Source organism: Haliotis rufescens, unplaced genomic scaffold (genome assembly GCF_023055435.1).
Source record: "Haliotis rufescens isolate VD_foot unplaced genomic scaffold, xgHalRufe1.0.p SCAF_47, whole genome shotgun sequence".
Lineage (NCBI taxonomy): Eukaryota > Metazoa > Mollusca > Gastropoda > Lepetellida > Haliotidae > Haliotis > Haliotis rufescens.
Genome location: NW_025964190.1, coordinates 1,343,991 through 1,356,586, shown reverse-complemented (window position 1 = coordinate 1,356,586; position 12,596 = coordinate 1,343,991). Strand labels below are relative to the sequence as shown.

Genomic DNA, 12,596 nt, shown 5'->3' with positions numbered 1-12,596 from the left:
GAGTCGGAGATTTATTTCCCCGCTGAGAAATTTATTCCCATCCAAGGCGGGTTACACAATATTTTATCAATATCACGTTGACCAATCAGATCCCATCATTATGACATGGAACGCGTGATGATCCTGGGTAGAATATGTCTTCAGCAACCCATTCTTGCCATAAAAGGCCACTATGCTTGTCGTAAGAGGCGACTAACGGGATCGGGTGGTCAGACTCGCTGACTTGGGGGATGCTCTTTACGGGTTACATAACAACTGTGACAGGGAGGAGAAGTATCTGGTGTATTTCTCAATGACTGATAATCTATTAACCAATGCGATAGCACTTGATTTGAAATCTACAAAGACCCTGTGATAAATCTGATAAAAGAATTGTGATTCATTTGTGATACTATTTACATTGATACTCATTTGTGGTACCAAATTGTGTATATTGGACATTTTCGTGATATGTACGTTTAAAAAAAGACAAAGAAGTATTTGTTGGACACAGCTCGGATACTTAGTGTCAACAAGATTTTCAAAGTAAACACATCAAAAGGGAGAAATACGAAATCCTAATGGTTATGTGCAGCCAACAAACAATTATGTTGTTTGTTTGGTTATGTGTTTGTTGTTTAACGCCGCACATAGCAACAGTTTTATTCCAGCAATATGACGGCGGTCTTTAAATAACCAAGTCAGGACCAGACAATCCAGTGATTGACATCTTGAGCATCGATCTACGTAATTGGGATATAATGACATGCATGAACCAAATGAGCAAGCCTGACCACCCGATCCCGTTAGTCTCCTCTTACCACAAGCATTTTAACAACTTCACGTACATAAAGTCAAAATGGCCGTCACTATGTTGGCGGGCAGATTTCTAAAGTCAATGAGACGGTGTAGATGCTTGAGTCATAACTGATCAACTTGCCGATCATTCAAGGGTAATTTAAAAGATGTGTCGAAAAGATACTGAAGTAAATTCATAGACTGATCCTTAAGACAAGCTTGGGTTGCTGAAGACCAGTTCTAACCTGTATCATCACGCGTAAAACATTAATGTACACCGTGTGAAAATTATGTCGACGTTCACGTCTAACAAATTCTCAGACAGTTATTTTCAACCCGCATACAGGTTTACACACTTTTAGCAATATTTCAGCAATATCACGGTGACGGACACAACAAATAAGCTTTCACAATGTACCCATGTGACGAATCGAAACAGAGGCATAGGCGTGACGAACACTTTAACCACTGGGCTTCCAAGCCGCCTCTGTTGTCAAAGAAGTCCAGTTATACCTTATCAAAATCATTCTAAAATGAACCAAGGACCAAGCACATTAACAAGCCCAAGTCAACATACGCGTGCATACAACAAAGATTTTACACAATGCACAGCGGAGTCCGGGATGCAACCGATTATGTGACGATATTTGAAATCACCTGGTACACCACCAGCTTAATTTTATGTTAATGGACATGAATATATAATGTATATGAAAGTATACATCATGCGTATAATTAGGGGAAGTGTAGCAAGTGTTTTCAATGTAGCGCCCAGCACCATCACAAGGCTGTGGGATCGGTTTCAACAGCATGGGGCAACACGTGATCGGCCAAGGTTGGGACGACCAGGAGTAACCACCCCCGCCCAAGATTGCTACATCCGACTGCGCCACCTACGTAAAAGGACGACCACAGCCACCGCATCCCAATTACCCGGACTGCGAAGATTCTCCGACGAAACTGGACGAAACCGTTGAAGAGCAGCAGGTCTACGAGCAAAAAGTCCTGTTCGACGCGTCATATTGAGTCGACAACATCGTCAACAACGACTGTCGTCAACACAGGGTATGGCCTCAACTGCGGTGGATAGATGTCTGGTTCAGCGACGAATCAAGATTTCTCCTCCGTCGAGGGGGTGGAAGAGCACGGGTCTACAGTCGTCGGGGAGAACGTTACGCCGGATACAGCGTGCAGGACAGTGGACAGGTTTGGTGGGGGTAGCGTTATGATGTGGGCGGCTATCTCTCATCATGGCTGGACAGGTTTGGTCAATATCCAGGACAATCTTACGGCTCAAAGACACATCAACGAAACTATAAAGGTGTTGTACATTATTTTTAGAACGCTTTAAACAGTATTTCCGTTATTAACAATGTGTGTGAGACACAAATAATGTTGCCTCTAGTTTTAGAAACAAACTGTCCCTTAATTTGCTAGACGTCTTGAGCAAAATGTGTCCAGCCTCCCAAACATTGAGAGTCGCCTTTCAAACCGCAGATCAAACTGTCCTATGCACACTACAGCGCTGACCTTCATCTGAACAGGGGTCTAAGACGCCGCAATTCGCTGTGCAGAGTTGCGTCCCTTGGGCACGCCAGAAACCTATGCTTGTGGGTTCGAATCCCGGTTCACCCCGATTATGTTTCTAGGTTTGTCAGCACCATTCTCGTGCTCGTGGGTTTCACAGAAGTGGTAAACGTCTGAGATATGCATCACTTCGAGCTTTCCTCCCACCTAAAGGTGACACGCCGTGATATAACTTGAATACTGTTCAAAGCAGCGTTAAACCAAACTCATTCACTCATCTTACATTTTCTTTGTGAAGCCTTGATCAAAGGAAAGGCTTATCATTTTTCCGATAATCGACAAGAAAGGCACCAAGGTAAACACGCTCAGGCCCCTCTTTGTGTGAATTGGGTGCAAATAATTTAATCCCATAGAAGCCTTGGCTTGGAAACTGTGCACGGATATTCACAGACGAATCCGTTTCAGAAACAGATATGTTTGTGTCATCGTTCGTCTTTTCAGCAGGAACTATCTCCAGTGACAAATCAATCTTCCAGTCGGTTGGCAACTTGATTTCAACCTCACCCTTCTCTGCAAAGAATATGCCGTTCGACAGAGCGTCTTTGGTGAAGCCATACTGTAGAGCTTTGGCCCTCATTCCCCATGGCCCTGGCTGTTTAGGATAAGGTCTATCGTCAGGATGAGCATCCGCACTTTGTATCAGAATACTCCCGATGTGTTTCCGTTCTGGTGCCCTGGTCGTCAGGTTTCTGGCAAAGAGACGAAGGGAATAATATCCAGCCTTGGGCAGTCGACATTTTATATGAACCTGGCCATTTTTACTGTATGCCATAATGAACTTGTACAAATCTTTAGTATCATCGGCATCTTTCAAAAGCACCGTAAAGTCACTTTCAGGTCTGGCGTTGAATATCAACTCAGCTGCGCCATTCTTTGCAATCACTACATCCGTTTTGGTAAAATCTGACTGAAACCCATATGCACTTGCATTGGATTGTACTCCCCAAAGACCTTGATGCTTTGGGTAGGGCTTCACAGATTCAGCACACGATGTACAGCGAAGGAAATATGATGTCAAGGGATGGAACGATTCGCAATTAGAATCTATTTGTCCTAATATTTTTAATGTGTAGTTGCCCGTTCTTGGAGGCGTGACCTTGACAGTGAAACCCCCGTCATCTTTTTTTCTAATTAACACATAGTTGCAGCAATCTTTCCCTGTGTTCTCTTCAACGAGTCCACACATCATACGTTGGACTTCAGCTCTGGTACATCTCGCTGTTATTTCACATGACATTTCCACATCAACAACATGGTTCCTGTGTGTTGTTGACACAAATCCCCATTCAATGCCTCTGTTGTAGGGCACTGCTGCTTTTGAAAATTCCTCCAGACTTATTGGTTTCCGAAGTAACTGGTACATGGCACTCTCGGAGAGGCTGTTTTCCATGAAAGGAAAGTGTTTTATTGCAAACAGATTTGGATCCATCAAAAAGTGGATTTCCTCATACTGGCGTATGAACATGTAGTTTTTGTCAATAGGCCCCGTTCCCCATGTGACCTCAATTGGCCACCAGTCACCTTTCACAAAGACTATGTTCCAGGCATGGTCTGTGTCCTCGTCAGCTGTAAATTTATGTTCTGGGTGATGTCCAAAGCTTTTAGCAAAACCGGATATCTTTTTACAAGGAATGTTCACCTCCCTGTAACAAATAGAAGTGAAATGGCATTTAGTTCAAGACACTTTCTGAAACACATGATATTACCCATAAGGCAGAATGATCTCTGCTCCAACTTCCTGATATTTGCACATGTGTATTATAGCGATTCTCAATGCTGGCTGGTCAGTTGAAGCCACCCTACGTCACAGTGTTTCATTGTGTACAAAACACACTGATCAGAAGGAAACAGTTGGTCGTGGTTTGTCTTGGGATAGCTCGTCCAAATACACCCATCGCTTAACTTGGGGCGGATCTCGTGCTTTTCATGCTCTGTATCCGAAGGACTACGCTGAACAGCTTAACATCATGAGTTGACACATCGTTGTTGGACGATGACGTTCATATTTTGATAACATTAAAAAGAATTCCATTATCGGGAAGTTAATCGCTTTGTATGATAGAAAGTGGTTCAGTTTACACACTATGACGTCATCCATTGTTCATAACGTCACAAATTGATAACAATATGTCATCTAAGCTAAAGGCTGCCTTTAGTGACGTTTCTCTGTTACAGTAGGATTGACATTTCATACGTTTTTCTTCCTTTTCTCTCTTCAATGCCAATGTGTAATATATAGAATAACCAACTCGAAAAAATTCTGCACAGCTCGTTTGTGTTATCTAAATATCTAATAACATCTAATAAAACATGAATCCATGTAAATGGTTTTGATGATTTTAACTCAATTACTTGTAATATCAAGTGAAGAATAAAATAAGTGAGTGAGTGTGTTGGGTTTAACGCCGCGTTTAACAGTATTCCAGTTATATCACGGCGTGTCAGCTTAATGTGGGAGGAAAACCCGAAGTGATGCAGGTCTCAGACGTTTACCACTTCGGTGAAACCCACGAGCACGGGTATGGTGCTGACAAACCTAGAAACATAATCGTGGCGAACCGGGATTCGAACCCACAAGAATAAAATAAGCTTCCCTGTCAATAACACTGTTATCTGAATATAAAGTCCGGGAAACTTCGAGCTACGAGACATGAAAATGTAAATATTTTATCCAAAATTTTAAGTCACTCCTCCAAACCATTTTAAATACGTCCCCGTTCTTTGATATTCGAAATATCCTCTATTTTCAGTGCATATTGTGTATGTTGGTTGGTTGGTTGGTTGGCTGGTTGGTTTGTTGTTTAACGCCGCACTGAGCAATATTCCAGCTATATGACGGCGGTCTGTAAATAATCGAGTCTGAACCAGACAATCCAGTGATTAATATCATGAACATCGATCCACGCAATTGGGAACGATGACATGCATCAACCAAGTCAGCGAGCCTGACAATCCGATCCCGTTAGTCGCCTTTTACGGCAAACATAGTCGCCTTTTACGGCAAGCATTAGTTGCTGAAGACCTATTCCAACCCGGAATCTTCACGGGTCGCATATTGTGTATGTATTAAGAAGTTAAACACTGCACTGTAATCTATTTATTGATAGTAACATAATACATTAGTTCCTTATGGATAAACTAACTATAGAACATGGGACTGAATTGATCCATGATGCAAAAAGTAACACATCACTCGAATCTACACGTGTTTGTTCGTTGTTTAACACAACACTCCAGCTCCAGGTCTATCAATAACATCAATTGACATCATGGGCATCGATCTACGCAGCTAGATAGGATGACAGGCATCAACCAAGTCAGCGAGCCTGACCACCCGATCCCGGAAGTCTCCATTAGACTTATTCTAAGCAGGATCTTCACGGGTTATCAGTACGTACCTGCAGAGCTCTTTAAACAGAGTGGCGAAACCTTCACAGACACCTGTCGCCATTTTGAGAACTGATTCAGCATCCTGAGGGCCGATATAGTCCCGTTGGAAGCCTGCAGCATCATAACTAAAACGAAACATGAAAACAATTATATACTACTCAATTACAGATAGGGATACAGAGATAGCCGAAGCTGTTCGTGCCCTGGCCCACCACGCGGTCTTCCTCTACAATTATTAACTCCCATATCCTAATACAGATTAACGGCAGTCGTCGGGCTAAATCGCGTTATGGAGCGGGGTCCAGATGTGTGTACTCAACCTGTAAAAATCTCCAACTTCAGACGCAGGGGTCATACGGTTGTCTCTAATGTACATTTGGGGGCACGGGTGGCCCAGTCGTCTAAAGCGCCGCGATTCGCTGTGCAGAGTTGCGTCCCTTGGGCACGCCAGAAACCTATGATTGTGGGTTCGAGTCCCGGTTCGCCCCGATTATGTTTCTAGGTTTGTCAGCACCATACCCGTGCTCGTGGGTTTCACCGAAGTGGTAAACGTCTGAGACCTGCATCACTTCGAGCTTTCCTCCCACATTAAGCTGACACGCCGTGATATATCTGGAATACTGTTAAAAGCGGCGCTAAACCCAACTCACTCACTCTAATGTACATTTACGACGCATATAACCAAACGCATTTGTCATACCTCCATGGCAGAATGATGAGATATGATTGGTCCACGTGATCTTGATCAAATACTATGTATCCCGCCTTAGAGGTAAACACATTCCCCAGCGGGTGAATAAATCCCTTATATCCCGCCACGAGCAAGACAAGTGACACGTGGATTTCTGAGTCAGAATAAATCCCTTATATCCCGCTTACATTCAACCGCACGCTTTTCCCGAGTCAATGAGAGTCACGTGGCATAGCACAAGCTCACCTCAGTTCAATCGAACAGCTGTTTTCTATCAATTTTGAATGTATTTAAATAATTTTACAATGTCATTTTTAAACATGTCGGTAAGATAAAGTCGTTGTAGCAGGTTCATTCGGTTTGTTGTTTAACGCTGCACTCAGCATTATTCCAGCTATATGACGGCGGTCTGTAAATAATCGAGTCTGGACCAGACAATCCAGTGATTAATATCATGAGCATCGATCCACGCAATTGGGATCGATGCCATGCATCAACCAAGTCAGCGAGCCTGACCACCCGATCCCGTTAGTCGCCTTTCACGACAAACATAGTCACCCTTTACGGCAAGAATGGGTTTCTGAAGACCTATTCTACCCCGGAATCTTCGGGGTCAGGTTCATTCGGAGTACATGGGGTTTTATACCACTCGTCTCCAGCTCAGGGTATAAAATCTTACGCAGGACACATAAAATCCCGCGTACCCCACGTACCCCAGCTACAACTTTTAATATTACCTGATGTTGTGTGTGATCCACATGTAAAATGCTCGAACTTTCTCCATGTCATCCAGGGCTGGCTTCACAAGGTATTTGGCGAGGGAGGACACGGAGGATGTCACATCTTTGGGTGCCTTTTAATGGTAATCAGAGAGTATCTAAACTATAAAGAATCACTTCATGTCACCCTTATCATAGTTACATTTCGTTATTTGTGTAAACATCAAGCACAGATATCGAACCGATCAATCATCAAATAAACAACTGAAAAGAAGTTAAGCACCACCCGATTCTCTCATTTTACAGTAGTTGATATGTGATGGTCTTATCCCGTGTTGAGTTGTATGTATTATAGGTGAGGTGAAATGGGGTTTAACGTCGCGTCCAAGATTATTGCACTTATATAGCGACGTGCATGCACGTGTGTGTGTCTGGCTGCTTGTGCTAGACCGGACTGATGCCGATTTATAGTGCTAGCACACTGAGATACCATGCCGCAGTTTAACATGAATACCCCGCTCAGACACAGTATACTGACTCCGAGCCGACCCGTCATTGTTTTAGCCACTTAATGCCGAGCGCCAGACAGGGTAACAACAAGTACCATCTTTTAACGTCTTTTGGTATGACGCGGCTGGGGATCGAACCCCGGACCTTCCGCTCTCCGGGCGGACGCTCTACCATTAGACCACGGAGGCGGTCTGTATGTATTATATAGTGCTGACATCATCTAAAAAGCTACATTTTACTGAATACATAGATCTTAGGATTTCGCTTATAGCAGTGTATGGGCACCAGCGGTCCAGTCCTCTTAGGCCCTGTAATTCACTATGCATGATGACGTTCCTGTGGCGTGCCTGAAGCCTATGTTCGAATCCCAGTTCTTCTTGATCACACAAGTACACGACTTATGGTTCCCCTTGGCGATGCCAAATGTTAAACGTCCACACTCAGGGCCATCGAGCGGGGCTTTCCTCCCACCTCCATCGTGCATACGACACAAATGAAATACGGTTCAAAGCGGCGTTACCCGTGAGATGGTTTTCAGCTGCAGCAACCCATAGTTGACGTAAGAGCTTGTAGTATATGTATTGTGTACATAATCAGATTGCAGAAAATCTACAAACCGTCAAGGCATGCTGGTCGATATATTTAAACTCTGACACAGGGGGAACAGCGTCGGAACGCCTCTTCTTGGGGGGTTTGATAGGAGGGTCTGCGTCGTGGCCAGATATAGGCTGTACGGTCTCAAGAGTGTCTCCCCGGGAAGACGCAATCGAGCTGCTGCTGCCCATCTCGCTGTCATAAATTGGAAAATATGTGACTCCTGCGTCCAATCGAGAACGTCTATTACACATTACCCCTTGAGGTTTACATCATTATGGCAGTATGTGGACTTATAGTAACACCTTGTAATGCTTTCCTGTATCCAAGACAGAGGGCAATCAATCCGCATAAATACATAGGTCTAATTAAGATTTGATACTGTCCGTGTAACTCCACATACAACAAACACTCCCGTGAAGATCCGGCTGCCAATGCGTAATCAGCACATGTTTGTCTTAAGAGACGATTAATGGGATCGGGTGGTCAGGCTCACTGACTTGGTTGATGTATGTCATCGATCTCAATTGCGTTGTTCGATTCTCATGATGTTGTCACTGGATTGTCACAGTTCGCTATACCAAACTTGGGTTTGACAATTAGTATAGACAATGTCTCAGATTCACGTCTTAGTTCCTCACACTCAACTAACTACACAGAGACAATGTCTCAGTTCAACACCCTAAACTTACAACACAGCGATAATGTCTCTGATCCATGCCTCAGTTCCCCAAATTAGAACTAACTACAAAGGGACAATATATCAGGCCCAAACACTAAACTAGCCTAGACACAGACATTATGTCTCAGTTCTACAGTAAACTATCCCAACAGAAACAATGTCTCAGTTCCTGACACTAAACTAACTACACATACATTATGTCTGATATCCACGTCTCAGTTCCCCACACTACACTAACTACACAGACATAATGTCTGAGATCCACGTCTCAGTTCCCCACACTAAACTAACTACACAGACATAATGTCTGAGATCCGCGTCTCAGTTCCCCACACTACACTAACTACACAGACATAATGTCTGAGATCCACGTCTCAGTTCCCCACACTACACTAACTACACAGACATAATGTCTGAGATCCACGTCTCAGTTCCCCACACTAAACTAACTACACAGACATAATGTCTGATATCCACGTCTCAGTTCCCCACACTACACTAACTACACAGACATAATGTCTGAGATCCACGTCTCAGTTCCCCACACTAAACTAACTACACAGACATTATGTCTCAGATCCACGTCTTAGTTTCACACATCGAACTAACTACACAGAGACAATGTCTCAGTTCCCCACACTAAACTAACTACACAGACATAATGTCTGAGATCCACGTCTCAGTTCCCCACACTAAACTAGTGAGTGAGTGAGTGAGTTTGGTTTAACGCCGCTTTTAACATTATTCCAGTTATATCACGGCGTGTCAGCTTAATGTGGAAGGAAAGCCCACGAGCACGGGTATTGTGCTGACAAACCTAGAAACATAATCGGGGCGAACCGGGATTCGAACCCACAATCATAGGTTTCTGGCGTGCCCAAGGGACCCACACTAAACTAACTACACAGACATAATGTGTGAGATCCACGTCTCAGTTCCCCAAACTAAACTAACTACACAGACATAATGTCTGAGATCCACGTCTCAGTTCCCCACACTACACTAACTACACAGACATAATGTCTCAGATCCACGTCTTAGTTCCACACACTCAACTAACTACACATACATTATGTCTCAGATCCACGTCTTAGTTCCACACACTGCACTAACTACACAGACATAATGTGTGAGATCCACGTCTCAGTTCCCCAAACTAAACTAACTACACAGACATAATGTCTCAGTTCCCTACATTAAACTAACTACACATAGTTTTCTGTGAAGAACAGATACACTGTCTAACTAACTACACAGACCAAATGTCTCAGTTCCTCAACGCGTCGGTTTCACACAGTAAGTAACTACACAGTGCGTCGGTTTCACAGGCTAAAGTAACTACACAGTGCGTCGGTTTCACACAGTAAGTAACTACACAGTGCATCGGTTTCACACAGTAAGTAACTACACAGTGCGTCGGTTTCACACACTAAAGTAACTACACAGTGCGTCGGTTTCACACAAATTACAATGAATGAAACCTTTGCTTCAAACTGAAACCACTCCACTCCCCATTTATGAAGTGGTCAAGTGTAACAAATGTTATAAATGTGGATAACACTTTCTTAGTAACGTACAGACTCTTGTACTTTTCGGGGTTGAGTCCCATCCGGGATTTGAGCCCCATAGTAGCGATCTCAGCCACCGAGTCTTCCACAAAAAGAAAAGTCCGACAATTGGTGGTCTGGATCAAGTACTATGTGTAGCCCTCCGACAAGTGTACACAACGTGCTTTGAACACACAATGCCATTTAGAAAGTAGTCAAATGTAACAAATGTTACTTTTGGGATAACGCTTTCTTAGATTTTGTGTGCTGGCGATTGGGTGCCTTAATCTGGCAGTCTGGGTTCGAATCCCGGATGGGACTCAACCCCCAAAAGGTACTAGAATTTCTACTTTACTAGCAAAGTGTTATCTCAAATATAAAATGTTACGAGTGTATTATAGTTTAGTTTTCGTAATACAACCCAGACGAGAGACAGTATAAACTTACCTTCGTGTAACGTTAGCTGCAAACCAACAACTGTTTTATGTTTACATGTTTATAATCGCATAGCAGCGTCACTGACACTGTTATCTGACACTGAGTTAGTTGTATTTCCTAAATTAGCACATGGTGCATTGTCAATCCAGTGCAGAGTGTGTAAGTGCAGATAGCTTTAACTCTAGGTGTGGGCTCAACGGGTTTTTACTCCTCCGGTGCGTCGGTTTCACACAGTATGTAACTACACAGTGCATCGGTTTCACACAGTATGTAACTACACAGTGCGTCTCTTTCACACACTAAAGTAACTACACAGTGCGTCTGTTTCACACACTAAAGTAACTACACAGTGCATCGGTTTCACACACTAAAGTAACTACACAGTGCGTCTGTTTCACACACTAAAGTAACTACACAGTGCGTCTGTTTCACACACTGAAGTAACTACACAGTGCGTCGGTTTCACACAGTATGTAACTACACAGTGCATCGGTTTCACACAGCATGTAACTACACAGTGCGTCGGTTTCACACACTAAAGTAACTACACAGTGCATCGGTTTCACACACTGAAGTAACTACACAGTGCGTCGGTTTCACACAGTATGTAACTACACAGTGCGTCGGTTTCACACACTAAAGTAACTACACAGTGCGTCGGTTTCACACACTGAAGTAACTACACAGTGCATCGGTTTCACACAGTAAGTAACTACACAGTGCGTCGGTTTCACACACAAAAGTAACTACACAGTGCGTCGGTTTCACACAGTAAGTAACTACACAGTGCGTCGGTTTCACACACTGAAGTAACTACACAGTGCGTCGGTTTCACACAGTAAGTAACTACACACTGCGTCGGTTTCACACACTAAAGTAACTACACAGTGCGTCGGTTTCACACACTGAAGTAACTACACAGTGCGTCGGTTTCACACACTGATGTAACTACACAGTGCATCGGTTTCACACAGTAAGTAACTACACAGTGCGTCGGTTTCACAGAGTATGTAACTACACAGTGCGTCGGTTTCACACACTAAAGTAATTACACAGTGCGTCGGTTTCACACACTGAAGTAACTACACAGTGCGTCGGTTTCACACAGTAAGTAACTACACAGTGCGTCGGTTTCACACACAAAAGTAGCTACACAGTGCTTCGGTTTCACACAGTAAGTAACTACACAGTGCGTCGGTTTCACACAGTAAGTAACTACACAGTGCGTCGGTTTCACACACTGAAGTAACTACACAGTGCATCGGTTTCACACAGTAAGTAACTACACAGTGCGTCGGTTTCACACACCAAAGTAGCTACACAGTGCGTCGGTTTCACACAGTATGTAACTACACAGTGCATCGGTTTCACACACTAAAGTAACTACACAGTGCGTCGGTTTCACACACTAAAGTAACTACACAGTGCATCTGTTTCACACACTAAAGTAACTACACAGTGCGTCGGTTTCACACACTAAAGTAACTACACAGTGCGTCGGTTTCACACACTAAAGTAACTACACAGTGCGTCTGTTTTACACACTGAAGTAACTACACAGTGCGTCTGTTTTACACAGTATGTTACTACACAGTGGATCGGTTTCACACAGTATGTAACTACACAGTGCATCGGTTTCACACACTAAAGTAACTACACAG

General features: G+C 43.5%; 1 protein-coding gene across 1 annotated transcript; it reads right to left on the bottom strand.

Annotated features, from left to right (window-relative positions):
* Nucleotides 1-2,491: 2,491 nt before the first annotated feature.
* LOC124151291 (kyphoscoliosis peptidase-like) lies at nt 2,492-11,016 on the bottom strand. The gene is made up of 5 exons (XM_046523688.2): nt 10,945-11,016; nt 8,292-8,463; nt 7,183-7,298; nt 5,763-5,879; nt 2,492-4,007 (listed from the first exon to the last, which is right to left on the bottom strand). Exons 2-5 carry the CDS (start codon nt 8,457-8,459, stop codon nt 2,609-2,611), a joined length of 1,800 nt encoding a protein of 599 aa, XP_046379644.2. The 5' UTR covers nt 8,460-8,463; nt 10,945-11,016; the 3' UTR covers nt 2,492-2,608.
* Between the last annotated feature and the right edge of the window lie 1,580 nt (nt 11,017-12,596).